The sequence below is a fragment of the Sus scrofa genome, chromosome 1 (assembly GCF_054392235.1).
Source record: "Sus scrofa isolate SSC_HxYL_T2T_F1_AM1 chromosome 1, Sscrofa_HxYL_maternal_Yorkshire_Landrace_v2.0, whole genome shotgun sequence".
Lineage (NCBI taxonomy): Eukaryota > Metazoa > Chordata > Mammalia > Artiodactyla > Suidae > Sus > Sus scrofa.
The window spans coordinates 110,845,892-110,871,709 of NC_139383.1; the positions used below are offsets into that span (position 1 = coordinate 110,845,892).

A 25,818-nucleotide genomic window follows, 5' to 3' on the forward strand; every position below is an offset into this window, starting at 1 on the left:
GGCTCTGGCATAGGCCAGCAGCAACAGTTCCAGTTGGACCCCTAGCCTGGAAACCTCCATGTGCCACAGCTGCAGCCCCCCCCCAAAAAATGAGACAAAATACAATAAATAAATAAATAAATAAATAAATAAATATTTTAAAACTTTAGTTAAAAAAGTAGATTTTGAAGTCTCTGTTACCTGCCAAGAAGGCAGAGTGAGCACTGATTGCTGACTGTCTTCCATATCAAACATACCAGATGCTAGAGAAGTCATAGTTCATGTGAGGAACATAGAGCTTTTCTGAGCAAGTGGTACAAAATTGTAACAAATCCTCAGGGTGCTTAAAGTCTTGGGGTTTCTTTTAAGTGGAAGAAATGGCAATCTGGAGCAATAGTGGAAGGGTTGAGAAGAGGTTTCCAGGTTCACCTTTCCCTCCGTCTCTTAGGTTGCTTTGGGAAGATCAGGCTGGAAGTCATGGCCTGGCAGGACATTCCTTTGGGTGGAACTGAGTGCAATTCCAAGGTTGTAATGCAAAATTTGGCTGTTGCTAACCATATTCCCAGAGCCCTAAAAGGAAAGGGATAGAAATAAACAACTACATGTGGTCTCAAAGCCCTGTCTTGGATCATTAGATTTGCCCATGTGCCTTCCCAGATGTAGAGACTATGATTTGAGGGAGCTGACCTTGTAAAAGGGATATCAGTAAAGTAATAGTGTCGCATGATCAAGAAGGCTGTAATAAAATCTAGGTACAAGTGAGTCACATCAAGTCATTCCGGAACCCTGATGAGATAGGTGTTTATCCATCTCACAGGTATTTATGGACTGGATGCTCTGTGCCAGGCATTGTTCTAAGTGATAAAGATAGTGGTAAACAATACATATTTCCTACCCCTAGGAATTTATATTCTAAAAGAAACAGACAATAAACATATAGTAATTGGATAACTCACCATAAGCACTTTCCTCTCTATTCTATCTCTCTAGCATGGACCAGACAAGTGCCACAGAAGTTGAGTATCTCTGCATAAGAGATTCTGGGATAATGTGACAATTGATGTCACAAGGGAGAACATAGCTTTGGGAAAAGAGTGGGAATGGTTAAGCAGATTCTATCATTAGACAGTCTACCTAGAACATAGCTCCCTTCTTTCCCAAATCACAGCTAAAACAAGGCTATGATTAGATTTCAACCTTCCCAGATGTAGAGACTATGATTTGAGGGAGCTGACCTTGTAAAAGGGATATCAATAAAGTAATAGTAAAATGAAAATATTGTAAAATATTTGATGACAATAATACAAAGCAACAACAAAAACTACTACTATTTAGTAGAGAAAGCAGAGCTAATGGAGCAAAAAAGCAGGAAGTTTGAATAAGCATAATACACATCCTAATGGAACTGAGGAAATTTATTGCAAACATGAAAAAAAGGGTAGATGTTTTTAAAGAACCAGTTAGAGATATTAGATGTTAGACAATGTAATTATTTAAATAAAACATTATATGGAAAATTGAAATAGCAGAATAGCTACAAATAATTAATTAATGGGCTGGAAAATTGTGGTGAGAAGATTATTAAGATAAGGAGGCTGGCACAAATAGGCAGAATGTATTGAAGAAAATTCAGAGAGTAGTTCTTGTTGTGGCTGAGCAGTAACGAACAAACTAGTATCCATGAGGATGCCAGTTCAATTCCTGTCCCCTCTCAGTGGGTTAAGGATCTGCTGTTGCAGTGAGCTATGGTGTAGGTCTCTCAGATGTCACTTGGATCCCGTGTTGCTGTGGCTGGCAGCTGCAGCTCTGATTTGACCCCTAGCCTAGGGACTTCACATGCCCTGGGTGGTGTTGTCCTGAAAAATAAAGACAATAAAAAGGACAAAAAATTCAGAGAGAAAGAAGATAAAATTACAATGGAAACATTCCAGAAAGAAAAATTGAAAAGACAATATAGAAAGGTAATCTTTGAAGCTAGTGTTTTTTAGAACTAGAGAAAGACTGAAGAGGTCAGTTTAAAAATGGTTTCAGAGACTGAAGCAGCATACAATAAAAGGATAAAGAAAACCATACATCAGACACAACAAAGTGAGATTTAACACACAGCTTAGAGCATCAAAAGAAAATTACCTATAAAGCCTCAAGCATGAGAAAGATATCAGATTTCTCAAAATCAACAAGACATTGAGAACATGTGTTGTTGGCATGCAGAAGGGACTCATTCTAGATTATCCAGAAAATAGATAGTTGAAATGATAGGGCTAAATAAAAATCTTTTTACCTTAGCACTCATAGACCTCAACTAAAATATTTTTTAGCATATTCTATGATGAGAATATATTAGTCCAAAAGGAAGGAATAATTACAAAAGGCAGGAATAAATAAGGGCATTAATATTATTTTTAAAAAGTTGTTAAAAGGGAATATATATACACAGCACCTATTCTACAACTTAATGTCACATCAAAACCAGCAAGGTGAATTTTAGTAGAGAACAAGATGAGTCAAATGTCGGCCAAGGTTCTTATTACATGAGAGAAGGAGACATAAATATTAAAGAAATGGAGGCATTGGCCAGGATAAAAGATATTATATGTTTTAATAAGAGAATTGTCACCATAAGAAAATGTAATTTTATCATGAAGGGATGTTGGACTTTGTCAAATGCTTTTTCTACATCTATTGAGATGATCATGTGGTTTTTGACTTTTCTTTTGTTACTATGATGTATGGCGTTGATTGATTTACGTATGTTGAACCATCCTTGTGAACCTGGGATGAATCCCACCTGGTCATGGTGTACTGTCTTTTTGATATGTTGTTGGATTCAGTTGGCTAAAATTTTGTTGAGAATTTTTGTTTCTAAATTCATCAAAGATATTGGCCGATAATTTTCTCTTTTGGTGGGTGTAACTGGGTCACTATGCTGTACAGTAGAAAAAATATATATATAAATGATAAAACAAACAAAAAAGAAAATGCAATTAAATGAATGTTTCAACAAGGAATGGGGAATAAAAGGACGGAAGAGCAAAAAGAAAAAATTAAGACTGATTAATTTGAGCAATAAAAACTATTCTTAGGGACAAACTAAAAAGATAATGGAAACAAATCTAAATTTGTTAGTATTATAATAAACAAAAATGAATTAAAGACAAATTTAGAAACATAGACCCAGGAAAGTTGAAAAATCCAGTTTTCTTTTTTTACTTAAAACTACATACAAAAGTTTGAAAATTAAAACATGGGAAAAGAGATTGTAGGCAAACATGAAACAAAATAAAACTGGGATAGTTGCACTTTTAATATCAAATAAAATGGAATAAAAAAGCACCCCCCCCCACACACATATATTATACATATATTTGAGTTAGAAAAACAGAGAGCAGAACTTGGTGTAGCTCAATAGAAAAGCTAGCTGTAATTATCATTAATATTTTCATTACAAGACAAATTATAGACAAATATGTGCAGAAACAATTCAAAATAGTTTGTGTAAATATTCTGGTGTTAAGGAGACAGACCATCACTCCTTGCTTTTAAGTGTGAGAGCTCATAATGACTTCCTTCCAAAGAGTATAGTATGGAGAAAAGTACAGTATGCAAAAAGTGTAACTTGACAATGGAGATACCTGTGAAATACTATTTCAATCAAATGATCAAGATTCATATTAATAGATAAAAATAGCACTATAGCCTTGTGGTCTTCTTCCATAAATCTCTAACCTCAATCTAATTGTGAGACAACTCCCAACTGAGCAACATTCTGCAAAATACCTGACTAGTAAATTTCCAACTGATCAGGATACCCAGAAATAATGAAAGTCTAAGACACTGTCACAGCCAAGAGAAGCCTGAGGGAAACTGATGGCTAACTGCGATAGGGTATTCTAGATAGGATCCTGGGATAGAAAAATAGACATTGGGTTAAAAACTAAGGAAATCTGAAGAGTATATGAACTTTATTTAATAATAATGTATCAGTATTGGTTCATTAATTGTAAGAAAAGCACCATACCAATGTAGGATGTTAATAATGGGATACTGGTTGTTGGGTATATTAGATCGCTCTGTATATCCTCACAACTTTTCTGTAAATCTAAAACTAAACTCTTTTAAAATTGTTCAAAAATGTTATTTAAAAAATGCTAGCTAATAGTTTTTTTTTTTTTTAAAGCATTATGTTCTAAACATAAGAGCTAAGTTTATAAACTCTTGAAGAAAACATGGAAGCAATTCCTGGATTACACAATGGTTTCTAGGTATGACACCAAAAACATTAGCCACAAAAGAAAAAAAGTTACACCAAAATTAAAAACTTTTGTGCTGCAAAAAATACATGAAGAAAGTGAAGAAGAAACCCATAGAATGGAATAAAAATACTCAGAGATCTACATCTGATTAGGGAATTGCATCGAGAGTATGTTAAGAAATCATACAACTCAATAATAAAAAGAAAAAGCAATTGAAAAATGAGGCAAGGGTCTAAATAGACATTTATTTTTAAGAAAATGTACAGGAAGCCTACATTTGTATCATTAATCATTAGAGAAATGCAAATCAAAACTTCAATGAGGTATCATGTCACACCCACCAAGTGGCTAAAATAAAATGTCTGGGATGGGGAGAAATGGAAAAACCAAATATTGATGCTGGGATTGTAAAATGGTACAACTGCTTTGGCCATTCCTCAGTTTGGCCATTCAACAAAATGTCAGATAGAGAGTTACCATATAATCCAGTTGTTCAACTCTTGTGTATATATATATAAGAAATGAAAACACAAGTCCACACAAAAACTTGTACATGAATGTTCATAGCATTATTCATAACAACTTACATATAGAAACACCAATGAATGTCTACCAGCTAATGAGCATATAAAAAAGTGGCATATCTATACAATGGAATATTATTTGGCATTAGGAAGAAATGAAATACTGATAATGTTACAACATGGATAAATCTTAAAAACATTATCCTAAGTGAATGAAGCCAGATGTATTAAAAAATTATTGTATGGTTCCATTTATATGAAGGTCCAGAGTAGCAAAACTCATGGATACTTCAAGAAGATCAATGGTTGCCTGAGGTTGGAGGTAGGAGAGAAGGAGAAGTGGCTTCTAATAAGTTTATATAAAGCAGGAAAAATTTTTAAAAATTTGGTCCCTGCTTGTTCGAATAAACAGAACACATTTCTTTCTTGGAACACATGAGCCGTTCCTCAAAACCAATCATGTAACAGGCCACAGAGGACTTTGAGTAAATTCAAAGAATCAGCACCACACATTATGTTCTTTGACCACCATGCCATAAAATTAGAAATTAATGACAAAAGAACACATTTAGCCTTCCCATGTGAATGGAAACTATAATAATCGTGCCTCTAAATAACTCAGTTTAAAAAGGAAATAAACAGTGAAATTGTAAACTATGACAGCCAAGGAAAATGAAAGAAGTGTATTTCAGAATGTGTGATGTGCTCCTAGAGAGTAACAAGAAGGAAATATACAGCTTTGACTGTAATTATCAGAAAACAATAGAGGCTGGAGATACGCGATATTCAATTCAATAGGCTAGAAAAATAGAAACAGAACACAGTTAAAGAAACAAAAAGAAATAATAAAAACGAGGCCAGAAATCAGTAGAGTACAAGAAAATAGGATAATTTTTTAAAAGTATGTTCTTTGAGAAACAAAATGTAATAAACATGTGGCTAAACAGAAGAAATATACAATAAGCAATTTGAAAAATGTGAAAAATCTATAAAACATAGCCGATTGTATAAAGGCACAAAATATAATGAGCAGTTAATATGGTACAGTTTGCATATAATTGGATAACCTAGATTAAGCAATATGTTTTTAGAAAAACACAGTGTCAAAATACAAAAGACAAAAACATGAAAGAGCAACAGCCATCAAAACACTGAAATGACAATAAAGAGGAAATGCATCCCTGGACACATACTTCCTCCCTCTCCATCTTGCTCAGTTCTTGGGCTACTCATTTTCTCCCTCCAGTCCACTTGCGGGATGGCTCTTTGACTGAGTTTTAGTAGCAAATATGATCATAACCAACCTTGCTTATCACTACGTCCTTGCTTCCTTTCTAGAGGTTTATATGAGGTTCATAATCTTTGGCTTATTCTTTGCTCTAATCATTTTAAACTGTAGTGTTCTGGAAAAGGCTCTTGATGCCTTTGGCCATGTTTTCCCCTCTTCTTGGAATGCCTTTTTTAACTTTTCTGTCATCTCTTTCTTATCTCTTAGAACTCAGCTCCAGTATTATCTTTTCCTGGAAGGGAGAACTTAGCTGCAATCTGCCTGAACTTTACTCACTTTCCAATCCTGATGCAAATCTGCAGAAAAGTAAGTAGCATTTACTCTCATAAATGCAAAACCGGCATCAGTTGCCATAAAGGGAAGGTAAGTGAAAAACTGAATAATGTGTGACATTATATTTAAAATGGGTGCTGCAGCCTGCTCTTGAGTCTCTGCCTGAGATCTGTTTTCAGTTTGTTAGAAAGGATATTACCACATGTTGGGCAAGGGGTAAAAACAAGCACTAAACCAAGATTTTTCTCTTTAATGTTACAGAAGGACTGAGAGAGAGAATTATAAATGTGTGATTGCCTTATTTTCACAGGACATCACTTTTATGTCTCATACATAGGTGAAGAGAGATCTGCCTAAGATAGTATTTCTACTCTGAGGGAATTCCTGTAGGGTGCCAGCTTTGCTCTGGTATTTGTATTCACATGTGAGGCTCATAAAGACAAGAAAACAAAAAAGAAACAACAATATGGACTGCCCCCAAATCATGGCAAATTTCAGTCCAGAGGGAGCTGGTTGAAGGCAAGTGGTGCCTATGTTGTAAACAGGTAGTTGGCTGCCTGCTCCTGCACTTGACAATTGTTGATACATGATTGTGGATAGTGAAACACCTTCAAGGCATCATGTGAAACTAAACATACTCTGAAAAGTTTAATATTGAACAGTGACAAAAGTTGATGATCTGCCCAGAGAGGCATTGTCCTAATTTTCCTTCTGGACTCCATACAGATTGCTCATGAAGTTGAAAGCTTACAGAGCTACCATTTCTAATAAATGGCATTGTGTATATACATGTGTAAGTGGGCGGTGTATGTATAATTTAAGATATTTATAGATTTATAAAGCTATATGAAAGGTAAACTTAAGTATGCATGAGTTCTCAAGGTTTCTAAGTTTCTTTTGTTGGGAAAAAATAGTTTTAAAGAAATTGTTGAAATGCATTTGATTTTTCAGGTCAAAACACCTCTAAATGTTATCTTTCAGATGTGGGTTACTTTCATTTAAGCTGATTTCTCATTACTATGTGGTACATTGTTTTTACAGAAGCTCCAAACCTTAATACGATAAAAGTTTTAGCAAAATATTTCCTTGCAGGAAAGGATTTCTTTACTCTGAAAAGAAATTTAAATAAATCTCTTTTTCTAAGCCACTAAGACACTAAAGTAAATAGTCAAATACTAAATCAGAGTGCCTACCCTGACTAATGATAAAATCTCAAAGTTAAAATAACCATAGAATTCACTAGTGTGGTATAGTAGAAGGAGAATGTCAATCACAATTGTGGAATTATTTCTCTGTGCCATGCTCTTCATAAGCAGAATCAGGACATGAAAGCCCGGAAATAATATTATTGAAGGTGAACATAAGCGGCCGAGCAAAAACCACGATATAGATCTGTCTCTAAAGACGTTTTTGGCAGTGCCATACTGATAATTTCATCGAGGATGGTTACTTCTAAATAGGGCCTGGAGATGTTGTTCTCCTTAATAAACTGCATGGGAGATAAATTGTAATTCATCCAATTCTGGGCATAAGTTCATTGAACACTGACAATGTGTTCAGTATTGTAACAACCACTGCAGATCAGGATACAGACTTAAGCACCAACATACCAATAAATACCTTCATTAAAAGTGTCTCTGCACCAATCGGGAGAGACAGTAGATTAAAAAAAAAATGAGTAGTTCCTGTTGTGGCTCAGCAGAAACTAATCCAACTAGGAACCATGGGGTTGTGGGTTCGATCCCTGGCCTCACTCAGTGGGTTAAGGATCCAGTGTTGCTGTGAGCTGTGGCGTAGATCATAGATGCGGTTTGGATCCTACGTTGCTGAGGCTGTGATTTAGGCCAGCAACTGTGGCTCCAATTTGACCCCTAGCCTGGGAACCTCGATATGCTATGGGTACAGCCCTAAAAAACAAAATAAAAAAAGACCCAACCATTAACTTCTTATGCTGAGAACTATAAAACATTAATCAAGGAAATTAAAGAAGATGTAAAGAAATGGAAAGATATTCCATGCTTCTGGGTTGGAAAAATTAATATTATAAAAATAGCCATACTACCCAAAGAAATCTGCAGATTCAATGCAATCCCTATCAAATCACCCATGACATTTTTCACAGAACTAGAACAAACAATACAGAAATTTGTATGGAACCACAAAAGACCCAGAACTGCCAAAGCAATCCTGAAGAACAAAAACCAAGCAAGAGGCATATCTCTTCCAGACTTCAGGCAATATTACAAATCCATAGTCATCAAGACAGTGTGGTCCTGGTACCAAAACAGACATACATACCCATGGAACAGAATAGAGAACACAGAAATAAACCCTGACACCTATGTTCAATTAATCTTTGACAAAGGAGGCAAGAACATAAAATGGGAAAAAGACAGTCTTCTAAGTAAGAATTGCTGGAAAACCTGGGCAGCTGCATGTAAATAAATGAAACTAGTACACACCCTCACACCATGCACAAAAATAAACCCAAAATGGCTTAAAAACTTAAATATAAGACAAGACACCATCAAACTCCTGGAAGATAATATAGGCAAACACGCTCTGACATCAGCTGTACAAATGTGTTCTCAGGTCAGTCTCCCAAAGCAACAGAAACAAAAGCAAAAATAAACCAGTGGGACCTAATCAAACCGATAAACTTTTGTACAGCAAAAGAAACCAAAAAGAAAATAAAAAGACAACTTACAGAATGGGAGAAAATAATTTCGAATGATGTAACTGACAAGGGCTTAATCTCTAGAACATACAAGCAATTTTTACAATTCAACAGTAAAAAATCCAACAAGCCAATGGAAAAATGGGCAAAAGACCTTAATAGACATTTCTCCAAGGAAGATAGACAGATGGCCAACAGGAACATGAAAAAATTCTCAACATCCCTGATTATTAGAGAAATGCAAATCAAAACTACCATGAAATACTACCTCACACCGGTCAGAATGGCCATCATTAATAAGTCCACAAATCACAAATGCTGGAAGGGATTAGAGAAAAGGGAACCCTCCTGCATTGTTGGTGGGAAAGTAAACTGGTACAACCACTACGGAGAACAGTATGGAGGTACCTTAGGAAACTATACATAGAACTACCATATGACCCAGCAACCCACCTCTTGGGCATCTATCCAGACAAAACATTCTTTAAAAAAGACATATGCACCCACATGTTTATTGTAGCACTATTCACAATAGCCAAGATAGGGAAACAACCCAAATATCCATCAACAGATGATTGAATTAGGAAGATGTGGTATACATACACAATGGAATACTACTCAGCCATAAGAAAGAATGAAATAATGCCATTTTCAGGAACATGGATGGAATTAGAGTCTCTCATAATGAGTGAAATAAGTCAGAAAGATAAAGACAAATACCATATGATATCACTTATATCTGAAATTTAATATGTGGCACAAATGAACCTTTCCACAGAAAAGAAAATCATGGAGTTGGAGAATAGGCTTGTGGTTGCTAAGAGGGAGGGCGATGGAGTGGAGTGTTTGGGGAGCTTGGGGTTAATAAATACAAACTATTGCCTTTGGAATGGATTAGCAATGAGATCCTGCTGTGTAGCCCTGGGAACTATGTATAGTCACTTATGATGGAGCATGATAATGTGTGAAAAAAGAATGTACACATGTATGTGTAACTGGGTCACCACACTGTACAGTAGAAAAAAAATTGTATTGGGGAAATAACAATTAAAACAAAAGCTGAATTCAACAACTAGAGACTGGGAAATGATGTACTATGTAAATATTATTTAAAAACTCAGGAATGATGAAATATCTGAAAAAGTAGAGAAAACAAGGAAATAATACTAATTTAAAGCAAAGACAATTACTAGAGAAAAGGAGAGTCATTACATAATGATAAAAGGACAAAGCAGATTGATGTAACTCTTCCAAAATTGTACACATTAAAGAGCAGAGCCTCAAAGTACATGAAACAAAGTGCTGACAGGTAGTTTTTCTAGCTTTATCTATAGCTACTTCACTCAACTATATCTCCCACAGATACCCCCATTTTTTTTTTTTTGCCTTCTCGCTATTTTCTAAACTTCTTAAGCAAGTACATACTTTTATGCATCAGCATTTTTTCTCACATTTGTGTAGTTCCTTCTATTTTTATTGAAGTACAGTTGATGTGTACTTCATATGATATTATGTTACCTTCAGTTCTATAGCATAGTGATCTGACAAACATATGATGAAATACTTAATGTGACAAGTCCAGTTACTCTCTGTCACCCTGCAAAATGACTACTGTTTTATTTGCTATATTCCCTATGTTGTATATTATATCCCTGTGACTTATTTTATAACTGGGGGTTTGTATCTTTTAATCCCCTTCACCTATTTCACCCAACTCCCCACTTGTCTCTCCTCTGGCAAGCACCAGTTTGCTCGCTATATTTATCTTTTTTTTTTTTTTGATAGATTCTACATATAAGTGAAATCATACAGTAATGTCTTTCTCTTTCTCTCTTTCACTACTGAGTAAAACCCATTACCTCCATCTCTTGTAAATGACTAAATTTCCTTCTTTTAAATTATTTTTTAATTTTTTTTTTTGTCTTTTTAGGAATTCACTTGTGGCATACGGATGATTCTAGGCTAGGGGTCGAGTTGGAGATGTAGCTGCCGGCCTACACCACAGCCACAGCAACACCAGATCTGAGCCACATCTGTGACCTACACCACAGCTCACGGAAATGCCAGATCCACAACCCACTGAGCAAGGTCAGAGATCAAACCCACATCCTTGTGGATGCTTGTCGAGTTCGTTAACTACTGAGCCATGATAGGAACTCCAAATTTATTTTTTTTTTAGAATATTATAGTTGAGTTACAATGTTCTGTCAATGTCTGCTGTACAGCAAAGTGACCCAATTATACATGCATATATATATATATATATATACACATATATATATACACGCACATTATTTTCTCACATCATCCTCCATTGTATTCCATCACAATTGATTAGATGCAGTTCACTGTGCTATACATCAGGATCTCATTGTTTATCCACTCCAAATGCAATAATTTGCATCTACTAACCCCAAACTCCCAGTCCATCCCACTTCCTCCCTTGCCACCCTTGGCAGCCACAAGTATATTATCCATGTCCGCGAGTTGTTTCTTTTCTGTAGATAGGTTCATTTGTGCCATGTATTAGATTCCAGATATAAGTGATGTCACATGGTATTTGTCTTTCTCTTTCTGACTGACTTCACTTAGTATGAGAGTTTCTACCTCCATCCATGTTGCTGTAATGGCAAATGTTTTTAATGTTGTTGTTTCCTTATTAATTTTTTGTCTGAATGATCTGTCCATTGATACAAGTAGGGTGTTAAAATACCCTAGTGTTATTGTATTACTGTCAGTTTCTCTCCTTTTATCTGTTAATATTTGCTCTATGTATTTAGTTTTTCCTATGTTGGGTACATATGTATTTATAACTGTTATACCTTCTTTTTAGATTGATACCTTTATCATTGGGTAATGTCCTTCTTTGACTCTCTTTACAGTCTTCATTTTAAAGTCTGTTTGTCTGATGCAAGTATTGCTATATCAGCTTCGTTTGTGTTTCCATTTACATGCTATATCTTTTTCCATCTCTTCACTTTCTGTTTAATTATGTGTCTTTGGAATGGAAATGAGTCTTCTGCAGACAATGTAAATGTCTTTTGATTGGGGTGTTTAATACATTTACATTTAAAGTAATTATTGTTAGGTATGAGCTTATTGCCCTCTTCTTAATTGTTTTCTGGTTATTTATATGGTTCTTTTCCTTTATTCTTTTCTCGTTCTGTTCCCTTTTGATTTGACATCTTTATTGTTATGTTTGCACATGTTTCTGTTTATTTACTTATTTTCTTGCCTATCTATTATTGGATTTTGGTTTGTGGTTGCCATGATGTTCTTATATAACATCCTATGTATATAGAAATATACTTTAGGTTGATGGGCACATAAGTTTGAACATATTCCAAAGATGTTACTTCTTTATAATCCCTCTTCCATGTTTTATGTTTTTAACATTATCTTTAACATCTTTTTATTTTGTGTATTCCTTAAATAATTTTATATATAATATATAAATAATATATATATAATATATAATTTTACTAGTTTTTTCCCTTTAACTTTCATACTAGCTATACAGGTAATTAATCCACTATCTTTATTACATTTTTGCATTTATTGGTGAGTTATTTTATAATTTTCATATTTTTAGCTATAGCTTTTCTGTTTAAACAAGTCCCTTTTATATCTCTTGCAGTATCAGTTTAGTAGTGATGGAATACTTTAGCTTGTGCTTTTGGGGGAAGCTCTTAATCTGTCCTACAATTCTAAATGTTAACCATACTAGTAGAATATCCTTTGTTGTAAGTTTTTTTCTTTCAATACTTTGAATATGTCATGCCACTTCCTCTGGCCTCCTAAGTTTATGCTGAGAGTCAGCTGATAGTCTTAAGAGGAATCCCCTATAGGTTACTAGTTGTTTTTCTTTTGCTACTTTAAAGATTTCTCTCTTTCTCTTAAAAGTTTGACATTTTTAATAATAATATGTCTTGGTGTTGTCTCTTTGGGTTCATCTTGTTTTGGATTCTCTATGCTATCTGGACTTGATGTCTGTTTGCTTTGTCAGGTTAAAAAAGTTTTCAGCTATTTTTTTCTTCAAATAGGTTTTCTGTCATTTTCTCACTCTTTAATCCTTCTGCAATGTGTGCGTTAGTATGTGTGATTTTGTACAAGAGGGCCCTTCAACTATCCTCATTTTTTGGTTTCTTTTTTCATTTTGCTTTTTTTGATTGGGTCATATCCACCAGTCTGTCTTTCAGAGGGCTGATCCTATCTTCTACATCATATAATTTACTGTTGGTTCCCTTTAGTGTCTTTTTCTTTCCCGTTATTGTATTCTTCAGCCCTCTTCAGTTCTTTTTTTAATATATTATTTCTTTGTTGAAGTTTTTACTTCGTTCTTTTATTCTGAGTCTGAATTTGGTGATGATCTTTATGACTACCACACTTTGAACTCCAATTTGACAGGTTGCTTAACCTGTTTCAACCTTTACTGAGGTTTTGACAAGTTCGTTTTTGAGAACATATTCCTTTGTCTCCTCAATTTGCCTAACTCTGTTTTTGTGTATTAGGTAAATCAGCTACATCTCCTGGTCTGGAAGGAGTAGATTTGTGTAGATGTCCTGTGGTGTTCAGAAGTATAGTTCCTCCTGGTCACCAGATCCAGGTGCTCTAGAAATGTCCCCTGTGTGGACTGTGTGTGTGCACTTGTGGATGGTCCATTCTTGCTGTGGGTGTGTTAATATGTGGGACTGACGCCCAATGTAGCTGGCTGTAAGGTCTGTTGCAACTGTTATTATGGGTATTCTAGTGTGAGGGGCTGGCTGACTAGGGCAGGAATTTCTTTGGGAGGATGAAGGTGCTGGTCAGGCCATCTGCTGGCTTTGACCAGGTTGGAGATTACTTTAGAAGAACTTTGGTGCCTACATTACCCACCATAACTGGCAGGGCAAGAGCCTCTTTAGAGATGCTCTGATGACAGTCAAGGGCATCTGGCCTAGACTGGTGGGACCTGAGGCTGCTTTGGAGGAGTGCCAGCTGTGTCAGGTCTGCAGGTGAATCTGGAATGTAGTAAGTGGTTCTAATAGGCTAGATGGTGAGTCAAAAATGGTGCTTCCCCAGGTAGAGGGTGAGCCACAAACAAAACTGTACCCTCCAGCTCCTTTTTACCCAAAGAAAGTTCCAATACATCCCTGGCTCTTGGGAGTATGCTCTAAAATTATTCAATATGAATATTTTTCATGTAAGACCCAGGTGCTTTTCAGATTACTTCCTCTGCACTAAGATTTGGAGCAAATGAATTTTTGCGTGTACTTTTTAAAGACTCTATTCTTGGTTTCCTATAGCACTCTGACTCTCCCAGATGCAAGCCCTGCTAGTTTTCAAAGCCAGGAATTATGAGGGTTCATCTTCCAAGTGCAGGTCTCCTAAGCTGGCGAACTCAATGTGGGCTTCAAAATCCCCAGGGGCAACTGCTAAAGCTATGAATTCCCTCTCACTTATGGGTCACAGTACTGAGGTGTGGGTTCTAGTCAGACTGTGTCTCTGACTCTCCCACCTGTCTCAGTGTGGTTTAACCTTTCATCTTTAGTTGTGGAAAATCTTTTCCGCTAGTCTTCAGGTCATTCTCAGAGATCATTACTCTATATATCGTTATAATTTTGGTGTGTTTGAAGGAAGAGACAAGCAGAACACATCTTTGCATTCTGCTATATTGTCCCATCCTTTTTCTGTTGCCTCTTTTGTGAACACCCTTCCTCACCTTCTACCTCACTGACCTCTTCCTCGTCTTTCAAGATCCAAATCAAACAAAATTTTAACATTTCTGTGAATCATATATTAGTGCAAGCAACATGTTTAGTTGTTCTTTGCTTCATTGTGAAGGTACTTTATGTGTGACTCTATTTTGTAATTAGTGATTAGTCTGTTATTTTACAGTCATCTTCTTTGAAAAGAATACTTTTTTGTTTGACTATGATCAGTTTCTGAAGAAATAGGAGATGTGTCTTAATTTTCTTTGTACTCCTTAGGAAATAATATCAATGTAATTTGTTAAATTTAATAATCTTGATTTCATTATTTTGCAATATCCATAAATGTTCTCTAAAATCTTAAACATAAAAGTTAGTTTCAGTGATCTGTATCAGTGTTCTAGTTGTATGGTCTTGGGTGCACATTCTGAGAGGGTATCTTTTTTATATACATTTTATTGGAGTACAGTAAGTGACTTACAATGTTGTGTTAGTTTCAGATATACAGCAAAATGAATCAGTATTACATATATCCATTCTTTTTCAGATTCTTTCCCCATATAGGCTATCTCAGAGTAGTGAACTGATTTCCCTGAGCTATATAGTAGGTCCCTGTTACTGATCAATTTTGTATATAGCAGTGTGTATAGCCAATCTTAACCTCCCAATCCATCCCTTCCCCAATGTTTTCCCTTTGTTAACCATAAGTTTGATTTCAAAATCTTTGAGTCTGTTTCTGTTTTGTGAATAAGTCCTTTTGTATAAATTTTTCTATATCACAACATATTAGTGATCTCATATGATATTTGTCTTTCTCTGACTTACTTCACCTAGTATGATAATCTCTAGGTCCCTCCATGTTGCTGCAAATGGCATTATTTCATTCTTGTTTACGGTTGACTAATATTCCATTGTATACATGTACCACATCTTCTTTATCCAGTCCTCTGCTGATGGACATTTAGGTTGCTTCCATATCTTGGCCATTGTAAATAATGCTTCAGTGAACATTGGGGTGTGTGTATTTTTTTAAAATTATGGTTCTCTTTGCTTATATGCTCAGGAGTAGGATTTCTGGATCATATGGTAGTTCTATATTTAGTTTTTAAAGGAGGCTCCACATTGTTCTCCACAGTGGTTGCACTGACCTACATTCCCTCCAGCAGTGTAGGGGGGCTCCCTTTTCTCCACACCCTATACTGAGAGGGCATCTTTGGCAAATATTTCTTACTAACTGTTCACCAGGTGATATACTCCTTTACCTCTAAGCCAGTGTTTTTCAACCAAGCTTATCCTAAGCCCATATGGATCTGTAGGTGGTCTTCTGCTAGTGTCCATGAGCTGAGTTATTTTGTCAACTTTGACTTAATGGGGTTTTTATTATAAAACCAGTAGATATTGTGAATGTGCTTTTTCAAATTATATGCATCTTCCTGGTCACCATCCCCACCCCCACCTCATCCTGTCTTGAGAATTGCTGCTGTGAACCAGTGTCAACTTGGAGAACATATAGATAAGAATGTTCAAAAATTCTGTGAAGGTTCTGAAGACCTAATTTGAGACCCTCCACATGAAAAGTTAAATATCGATGGTGTTTATTTCCTGTAGAGATCAGAGGTACAAGTTCGAGTGCTGTGATTACATGGCAACACTCTGTTATACAAGGTGGTCATCCAGGTACTCTTGAACAATTGTGTATTTATTTGGTTTAGAATATCAACAAAAGTAAAATCCAAGATTTAACACATTCATGGAAAACTTAGCAACTCTCTCCCCCAAGAATTTGTCTCTGAAAGGAGCCAAGTTTGAGAAACACTGTCCCAAATGATTTTCTCTCCTTTTCTCCCTACTCTTTGAGAACTTAAGTATCCCTGGCCATGATGTTTGTTTTAGAATTTCAAGATTGGCTTAATTTTCTTCTTAAGCATTTAATGTGAACGTTTAATTTCTTTTTTAACAAAGAATTATAAATAGATGAAAGGAAAAAAAAAAAACAAGGAGCTTAACATGAAAGGTATTCATTGGGAGTCAATAACCTTAGGAGGGAGAGGGACATGGAGCTGCTATGCTATCTTACCAGAGCCTGAGCTAACTTGAGAGGTCCCACCCCATAGGTTTCCCATATTGAACTGAAACACTTGGGTTTTCCACTCAGTCATTTGTATGTGAGCTGGTTCCAGAAGGGCATGACTTTGGGTGAGGGAACTCTGCAGCTGAAACACATCCTACAGAAGTTGATAGCTGGAGGCTGCAGAGCAACAAGTCATTTCTGGAAAGGGGATCTGGGTGTCCCATCTACAGGTACTGCCACAGTTAGTAACAGTAGCTAATACTTATTGTTTATTATGTGACAGAATACTACAAAAAGCCTTTTAGGCAAATTATCTTATTGTCTCTCCTTTTCCCCTGGAAGTAGGTATGATTATTCCTATTGTACAGATGAGACAACAGGTTAAGTGGGGGTAGTAATTGCCTTTTCCCAAGTCATACAATGGCTTTAAGTGGTAGATCCTAGGCTGCAATGTAGACAGTATGACTCCAAAGCTGAAGTATTGAATCACAGTGGTATCCTGTAACACGCATATGGTACCAAACTATCTTAATAATTCACAGGCAGTGCATACTTTTCTATTAAGTAGAAAAGGAATGCCCATCTTCCTCCATTTCTAAATATACACAGGTATATATTATTTAGCTGAGTCTTTATATTTGTTTGTTTGAGCCAAATGTGGTGTGGCCTGATATAAGAATTTCCTTTTTGGTTTCCTGCAAATTCCATAAACAGTATATAACTGGGCCAGCATTTGAGTTAGCCCCACTTGCCTGCCATGTTGTGTTCAGAGAACACACTGATTGAAGTGCTGAGAAGCTGCAGGAACACAGAGCATGGTCATCAGCATTTCTGTGCTGTCCAATTTATAAACTTCCAGGGACTCAGATAAAAGTACAGCAGTCAAAAGTTGCTTTCAGGTGAAGAGCTTTTCAAGATAATAATTCACCTTTAGATTTCTATGTAGCTGTAGGTAACAGCATCAATTAGCACTGACGAATTCAGTGGTGGACCTCATTTTCCCTCAATTATCTTTTGATAGATCTTTAAAAAAATAACCAAATGAACTTTAAACAGGTGTGATTTTAGAAAAAAATTCCTTGTCTTTCTCCATCTTCTCTGTCTGTTGACAAGGTAATAAAATTTATGTGTATTTTTTATTTTAGAGGTTTCCAGTGATTTAATATGCATTGTCTTTTTCTATGGATAACACAAATAAAGATAGACTGTCCCAGTTATTATTAGAGGTGATAATTTGCAGTCTAAGTGTGTTTCCATGGATACCTAAGAACCCCCCAAAGACTCGGGCCTGGGAGTCAGGCCCTAATCCTGAGGTGCCTTTCAATAGCACCAGCTGTCCGGAGCCTGAAAGGCGTGGCAAATTACACCATTATTAGAGTGAAATGGTATGGCTAAGCTAATTATTTGTGGGCTTTAGACACAGGTGTTCATAAAAGACTAAACGTGCACTCCTAATCAAGTCTGATTGGGCCAGAACAACAGCCCAGCATGGGACTATCAAAGAATTGTTTATAGTGTCTTTTATTTAAATAATAAAAGAGGCCACTGTAGGCCTTCTGTTCAGCAGAGTTTTTCATTTTGCTCTGGGTTTGCGATTACAGGTAATAATATTTGGAGTTTCCCTTTGACTTAGCTCAGTCACGGAGATCTGTTTTCTAATAATAATTTACTTGATAGTTACACAATGCTTGGATGTATTATAACCATTCCGTGACAACGTTCAGTAAGTGCTTCTTTTCATGAATGCAACTTAATTGTGCAGAACTGAAGACTAGAACTTTATCCCAAAATTTATATTTTGGCTATTCATTTAGAGAGTCATTAATTCCCTGGAATATTTTTGCTTTGTTACCTATGACATTTCTTTGATAATCATTTGTGCTCATGGTATAGCAGCAATTTGATTTAAATACTAAAAATTTTCCTCATTTAATAGTATTTGGGAGTTCCCGTTGTGGCTCAGTGGAAATGAATGCAACTAGGAACCATGAGGTTGCAGGTTCGATACCTGGCCTCTATCAGTGGGTTAAGGATCTGGTGTTGCCATGAGCTGTGGTGTAGCTTGCAGATGCGGCTCAGATCTAGCATTGCTGTGGCTCTGGTGCGTAGGCGGCGGCTACAGCTCCGATTAGATTCATAGCCTGGGAACCTCCATATGCCAAAGGTGCAGCCCTAAAAAGCAAAAAAAAAAAAAAAAAAAAAAAAAAAAAGTATTCGATTCACCTAATATTTGAGTATCATCAGTTGTCAAAATGCATGTTTGGTGGGAAATGTTATATGGATTCAAAATAGCTTTACATTATACTAAATATGATAAATTGCTCTGCTTAGCAAAGCAGACCTGAATTTTCCTCTCTTTGCTTTCGTAAAGTAATGAAAAGTATATTTCTTTGATGTCCATAGGCCATAAAGAAGTTTATATTCAATAGTTACAAAATAAAATTTATACAAGTAACATAATAATGTAGTACATTCATTATCCTGACACTACTTCAGGAACTGGTTTACCTATTTTAATTTACTATTCCAAACACAGCCCATGGTTATTTTAAAAAGTGATACCATTAACACTGCTACAATAGTAATGCTGGGATAGCTAGGAGATGTTTTGCTTTAGATTCTTTTCACTCCACATTCTCACAAATGCTTGTAAATTCATAAAATGTGAAAACGTATTTCTTTAGATAAGTAGCCTCTGCTATCACAATTGGATGAAAATGTGCTTACTCATTCTCTGGGGGCTGAGAATGAACTATTTAAGAGAGGCAGGTGATCTCATAAATGTGTCTATGTGCAGGCAATATGATGGAGGCTACTGAGAGTTGAGATATGCTTCTGGATGATTAAGAGCACCAAAGTTTATCTCTAAATCCACTCAGGGTATTCTCCCTCCCTGCATGGGAGGAAAGTGAAAGTTGGTAGTTTCTGGAAATGTTTATGTAGTTTTTAAAGACAGTGATTAGTAGCTCTTATAATGTCTCATGCAAAAGCACTAGATTTCCTACATACATATAGAAAGCCAATATATTACCTGCTACCCAAATTAGTAAGTATTGCATACAGGGACGAGTATTCTGAGAGGCCATGCAAGGCCTTGGCAGTGGCACCTTGAACATAAAATGGTTGTGTGAATCATCACCCAATTAAAATTTAACTGTTATTTACCAGACAGCCACCATATTCTCAACTCTTCAAGAGGAAGAACTGGCCTTAGACAGGGTTAGGTGACTATCAGCAAAAGTTGCTGTTATTTTTTTAAATATATTTTTCTGCTTTCATCTCTCATAATCCAGAGACACAAGTAGTCATTTCTTGGAAACAAAACTGTATCTTGGATTTTTGTGACCCTAGGAAGGGGAAAAAAAGCCTACTCATTTTTTATTTTTTTGTAAGAAAAACATCTGTAGTGAAGCCTGGTTTAAAATGTCTGACTATGAAATGAATTATCTGAGCACATGTGTCAAATAGGAGCAGCGAACTTCAAAACTCTTATGGGCAAACACTTAAGTTTATTTCTGTCCATATAACATGCTCTTATAAGGTGAGCGAGTGATTATGGTCATTTTAGTCACTAGGGGTCCTGGCTGATGGTTTCTGCATCTTGATTCCTGTTTCTATTATCACCATAATAGAAGGAAGGTGAATCATGAACTCACCCTTAAGGTTAATGTACTAGTGACATAAGATGATATTTCTTACTTTATATTAGCTCAACATATCACATGACCAACCCTAAATTCAAAGGGAAGTGTTCAGAAAGCAAATAGCAGAGAAATGTTTAGTGAGTACAAATAACCCCTTCTATAGCAGTATCTAAATCACTTGTTGGAAGTGAATTCCTGACAGATTAGACCAGCTCAAGAGCTGTGCACCTAACTAGTTCCTAAATAAAATTGGAATTCATCAAGAGAAAATAGGAAAAGAAATTTATCAAGATATCAGACATGTTGAAGTTCCAATTGTGACTCAGTGGGTTAAGAACACCATGTAGTCTCAGGGAGGATGCAGGTTCAAGCCCTGGTCTCACTCAGTGGGTTGAGGATCTGGTGTTGCTGCAGCTGCTGCAGCATTGGTCACAAATGTAGCTCAGATCTAGTGTTGCTGTGGCTGTGGTGTAGTTATCACATGCATCTCTGATTAGACCCCTAGCTTGGAAGCTTCCATATGCCACAACAGGTGTGGCCATGAAAAGAAAAAAAAAATATCAGACATGAAATGTCTTACCCTTTCTTCATCATGCAGGATGACAGAAATACAGAAGAAAATATTATATGTGGGACAGGGAGAAAGGTTCTCAGAAAAATTCTTAATTGTAAAGATCTATATTAGAAACAAGAAAGTTTAAAATTAAAGTAATTAAATCTTCAGCTAAGGAAATGAGAAAGAAAATTATAAAACAGTTGAAGAAAAGCAATTAAAATATATTTAAAATAGTAATAATAAAATTGAAAATATTTAAGCATTAAATTTGATCTGTTAAAAAATATAATTGAGCTAACATCAATAAAATAGAAACATCACTGGTAAATTTGATTAAGTAAAAAAGGAAATAATACACAAATAATATTATCTATGAGAAGAATCACATATATTATGTATATATAGATTATATGAATAATCTATATATACACACACACACAGCGAGATAGAGAAAATTGAGAAAATTTAAAACTATTAGATAATAATATGTACAACTGTATGGCATAGGCTGGTGGCTGCACCTGCAACTCAACTCCTAGCTTGGGAACTTCCATATGCCACAGGTGTGCCATAGAAAAATAAATAAATAAATAAATAATTAAATAAGTATGTATGACTCTATACCTTTAAAAATGTTACTTAAATTATCTCTTCAAAAGCAGAGAACCTAAAATTGTGGGGAAAAAAATGAAAAGGCAGCCAAAACCTTCACCTAAAAAAGGCACTATATTCAAATAGTTTTGTGAATACATATTACTAAACATGCATAAAGAGAGTAATAGCTATATTCTGTGTTCTGTGAGCATAGAAAAATGACTTAAATCTTCCTACTTCCTAATTTTCCCTAATTTTCCCTGTGTATATTAAATATACACAGAAAGAAGAGAAACCAAGAACAAAATGTAATTTATATACAAAAAAAGAAATAATCCAAATTAGAATAGTATCACATTAAAGCTAGGAACCTATCAAAGAGAATTATGATCAATTAGGGCTTAGGTATAAATGCAAATATTACATCAAAAATCAAGTTGTTCACAAACAGGTAAATGGTAAATTTTGATAACTCAAATTATAAATCCTGGCCTGTATATAGAGTTTTAAAATAAATTAAGGTTAGAAAGAACCTCCCTTAGTCTGATAAAGTATAACTACCAGTAAAATATAGTAAATATTATGCTTAATGGTGAAACAATAGAATAATTCTACTAAAGTCAGCAAAATGATATGGATGTTCACTATCATTACTCTAAAAACATTCTGAAGTTCTTAATAAAAGTGAGAAAAAGAAATAACAACTTAAGTAAGGAGAAACGATTTATCTCTGCATCAACTTGATTGAAAAAATAATTTTAAGGAGTAATGATAGGAATAGATCTTTGACAGGAGAGTAAAATATAAAGACATACGAGGAAAGGTGCTGTATTAGGGTTCTCCAGAGAGAAATAGAACCAACAGGATGTGTGTGTGTTTGTATTTATTTGCTTGTGTGTCTGTTTATCTATGTCTCTATAGGGAGGTTTATTTTAAGGAATTGGTTCACATGATTGTGAAGAATAACAATTCAAAATCTGCAAGATAGTTTGGCAGGCTAGAGACCCAGGGAAGAATTGATGTTGCCCTACGCTCCAAAGGCAGTCTTCTGGCAGATTACCTTTTCCTCAGGGAAGCACAGTCCTTTAGTATTTAGGCCTTTAACTGACTAGATGAGCCCCACCCACACTACAGAGGTAACTGAATATTATCACAATTTTCATTTGTTTTCTTCTTATGAAAATGATAGTTATAAACTGGCAGTTCACTCTAAAATGTGTTAAAAATACCTAACCTGGAGTTCCTTAACCCTGGTGCATGGCTTAAGAATCTGACTACAGTGGCTCAGGTGGCTGCAGAGGCACTGGTTCAATTCCTGGCCTGGTGCTATGGGTTAAAGGATCCTGCATTTCTCACATTCAGTCCCTGGCTGGGAAGTTCCATTTGCCATGGGTATAAGCAGAGGAGTTCCAGTTGTGGCTCAGGGGATATGGACCCGACTAGCATCTGGTAGGATGTGGGTTCGATCCCTGGCCTCGTTCAGTGGGTTAAAGATTTGGCATTGCCGTGAGCTGTGGTGTAGGTCACAGATGCAGCTTGGATCCCTTGTTGCTGTGGCTGTGGCTTTGGCCATCAGCTGTAGCTCCAATTTGACCCCTGGCCTGTGAACTTTCATTTCAGAAAAAAACAAAGAAAAAACAAAGAAAACAAAAAAAGGCAGAAATATACTAAGCGAAACAATACATTATATTTTACTTATCGGATCTGTCAAATTTTATGATTTTGATAATCTTTTACTGTGTTTTCTTAATTGGTATATAATAGACATGTAACATTTTATTAATTTTAGGTGTACAACGACTTAGGTGTATATACTGTGAAATGATTGGTTACCTTCTATTAACATATACAGTTACAATGTTTTATTTCTTGTAATGAGAACTTTTAAGATTTACTTTCTTAGCAACTTTCAAATATACAATACAGTATTAACTATAATGTGCATTATATCTCTAGGATTTATTTAGGTTATAACAACATACATTCCACAATTTCTTTATCCATTTCTCCACCTATGGACACTTCAGGTTGTTCCAATGCCTTGTCTATTGTGAATAATGGTGCAGTGTATTTGGAGGTGAATGAATCATTCTGAGGCATTGATTTATTTTTTTCAGATTAAAAACCCCTAAGAGGAATTGCTAGATCTTGTGGTAGCTCTATTTTTAATTTTTTGAAGAACGTCCATACTATTTTCCATAGTGGCTTCACCAATTTACATTCCTCCCAACAGTGTACAAGTATTCCTTTCTCCACATATTCATCAACATTTGTTGTTCCTTGTCTTTATTTTTTATTTTTATTTTTTATTTTTTATTTTTTTTTTTTGTCTTTTTGCTATTTCTTTGGGCCGCTCCCGCGGCATATGGAAGTTCCCAGGCTAGGGGTCGAATCGGAGCTGTAGCCACTGGCCTATGCCAGAGCCACAGCAACGCGGGATCCGAGCCGCATCTGCAACCTACACCAGAGCTCATGGCAACACCAGATCGTTAACCCACTGAGCAAGGGCAGCGACCGAGCCCACAACCTCATGGGTCCTAGTCGGATTCATTAACCACTGTGCCACGACGGGAACTCCCTATTTATTTATTTTTTTTAATTTAACAGTTTTACCTCTTTTTTTTTTTTTTTTTTTTTTTTTTTTTTTTTTTTTTTAATGGTCTCACCCGTGGCATATTCAAGTTCCTGGGCTAGGGATTGAATCTGTCACAGCTGTGACCTACATTGCAGCTGTAGCAGCACACAACCCTTTAACCCACTGAACCTGGCTGGGGATTGAAGTCTCACCTCCACAGCAACCCAAGCTTCTGCAATCAGGTTCTTAGCCCACTGTGCCAGAGTAGGAACTCCTGCTTATCTTTTTATAATAGCCAGGTGTGAGGTGACACTTCATTGTGGTTTTGATTTACATTTTCTCAGTGATAAGTGATGTTGGACAAATTTTCATGTACCTGTTGGCCATCTGTATGTCATCTTTGGAAAACTGTCTATTCAGAACCTTTGCTCATTTTTAAATCAGATTTTTTATTGAGTTATACGAGTTCATTATGTATTTTAGATATCAACCCCTTATCAGATATATGATTTTTCAATGTTTTCTTCCATTATGTAGGTTGCCTTATTTTATTGGTGGTTTCCTTTGCCATGCTGAAGCTGAGGTAGCCCTACTTGTTTATCTTGCCTTTGTTGCCTTTGCTTTTGGTGTCAAATCTCTAATATCATTTGTCAAGACCATTGTCAAGGAGCTTACCCCATATGTTTTTAATCTAGGGTTTCCGGTCTTATATTCAGGTCTTCCATCCATTTTGAGTTGATACTTGTGTAGGGCATAAGGTAGTGTTTCAGTTTCACTCTTCTGCATGTAGCTGTCTGGTTTTCTCAGCACCATTTATTAAAGAGATTATCCTTTCCCTATTATATATCTTGAATTCTTTGTCATAAATTAATTGATAATTTATGCATGGATTTATTTCTGGATCTCTATTCTGTTCTATTGATCCATGTGTCTGTTTTTTTGTACAAATATCACATAATTTTGATTACTGTAGCCTTATAATATAATTTGAAATCAGAAAATGTGATGCCTCCACATCTGTTCTATTTTTTTCACGTGGTTACTCTAGCTTTTGGGGAGTTTTTTATGATTCCATGTGAATTTTAGGATTTTTGTTGTATTTCTGTGAAAAATGCTATTAGAATTTTGATAGAGATTGCATTGAATCTGTAGGTTGCTTTGGGTAGTATGGACAATATTCAGTGTTTAAAATGATATGAGGAGTTCCCATCGTGGTGCAGTGGAAACGAATCCGACTAGGAACCATGAGGTTATGGGTTTGATCTTTGGACTCACTCAGTGGGTTAAGGATCCAGCATTGCTGTGAACTGTGGTGTAGGTCACACATGTGGCATGGATCCTTCATTGCTGTGGCTCTGGTATAGGCTGGCAGCCGTAGCTCTGATTGGACCCCTAGCCTGGGAACTTCCATATGCCATGGGTACAGCCCTAAAATGACAAAAGACAAAAAAAAAAAAAAAAGTGATATGAGGCTACATATATTTTAATTTACTGTTGGTGGGAATGGAAGTAGAGAATACATTTTAGGGAAGAATTTTACAGTCTGTCATTTGGCATGTCTTCAGAGCCAGCTATATCAAATTCTAAGACTCTAATCTACAGTACAGAAGAAACTATTGCTCAGTTTCACAAGTATAACCAATTTTTCATAAATAATAAATAAACAGTAACCCAAATGGTTCACCAAATTAAAA

The 25,818-nt window shown here is 35.8% G+C and overlaps 1 protein-coding gene across 3 annotated transcripts in view; it reads left to right on the top strand.

Moving 5' to 3' along the window:
* Nucleotides 1-25,818, top strand: part of LOC146406294 (uncharacterized) — an 840,349-nt gene that overhangs the window by 516,933 nt on the left and 297,598 nt on the right. For all 3 annotated transcript variants that reach the window (XR_014808994.1, XR_014808996.1, XM_084966342.1), the window contains one exon: nucleotides 6,252-6,350. Coding sequence is in view for 1 of the 3 variants with exons in the window: in XM_084966342.1 (XP_084822468.1) it covers nucleotides 6,252-6,350 (99 nt within the window). In the remaining 2 variants the exon portion in view is untranslated. The remainder of the gene's footprint in view (nucleotides 1-6,251; nucleotides 6,351-25,818) is intronic.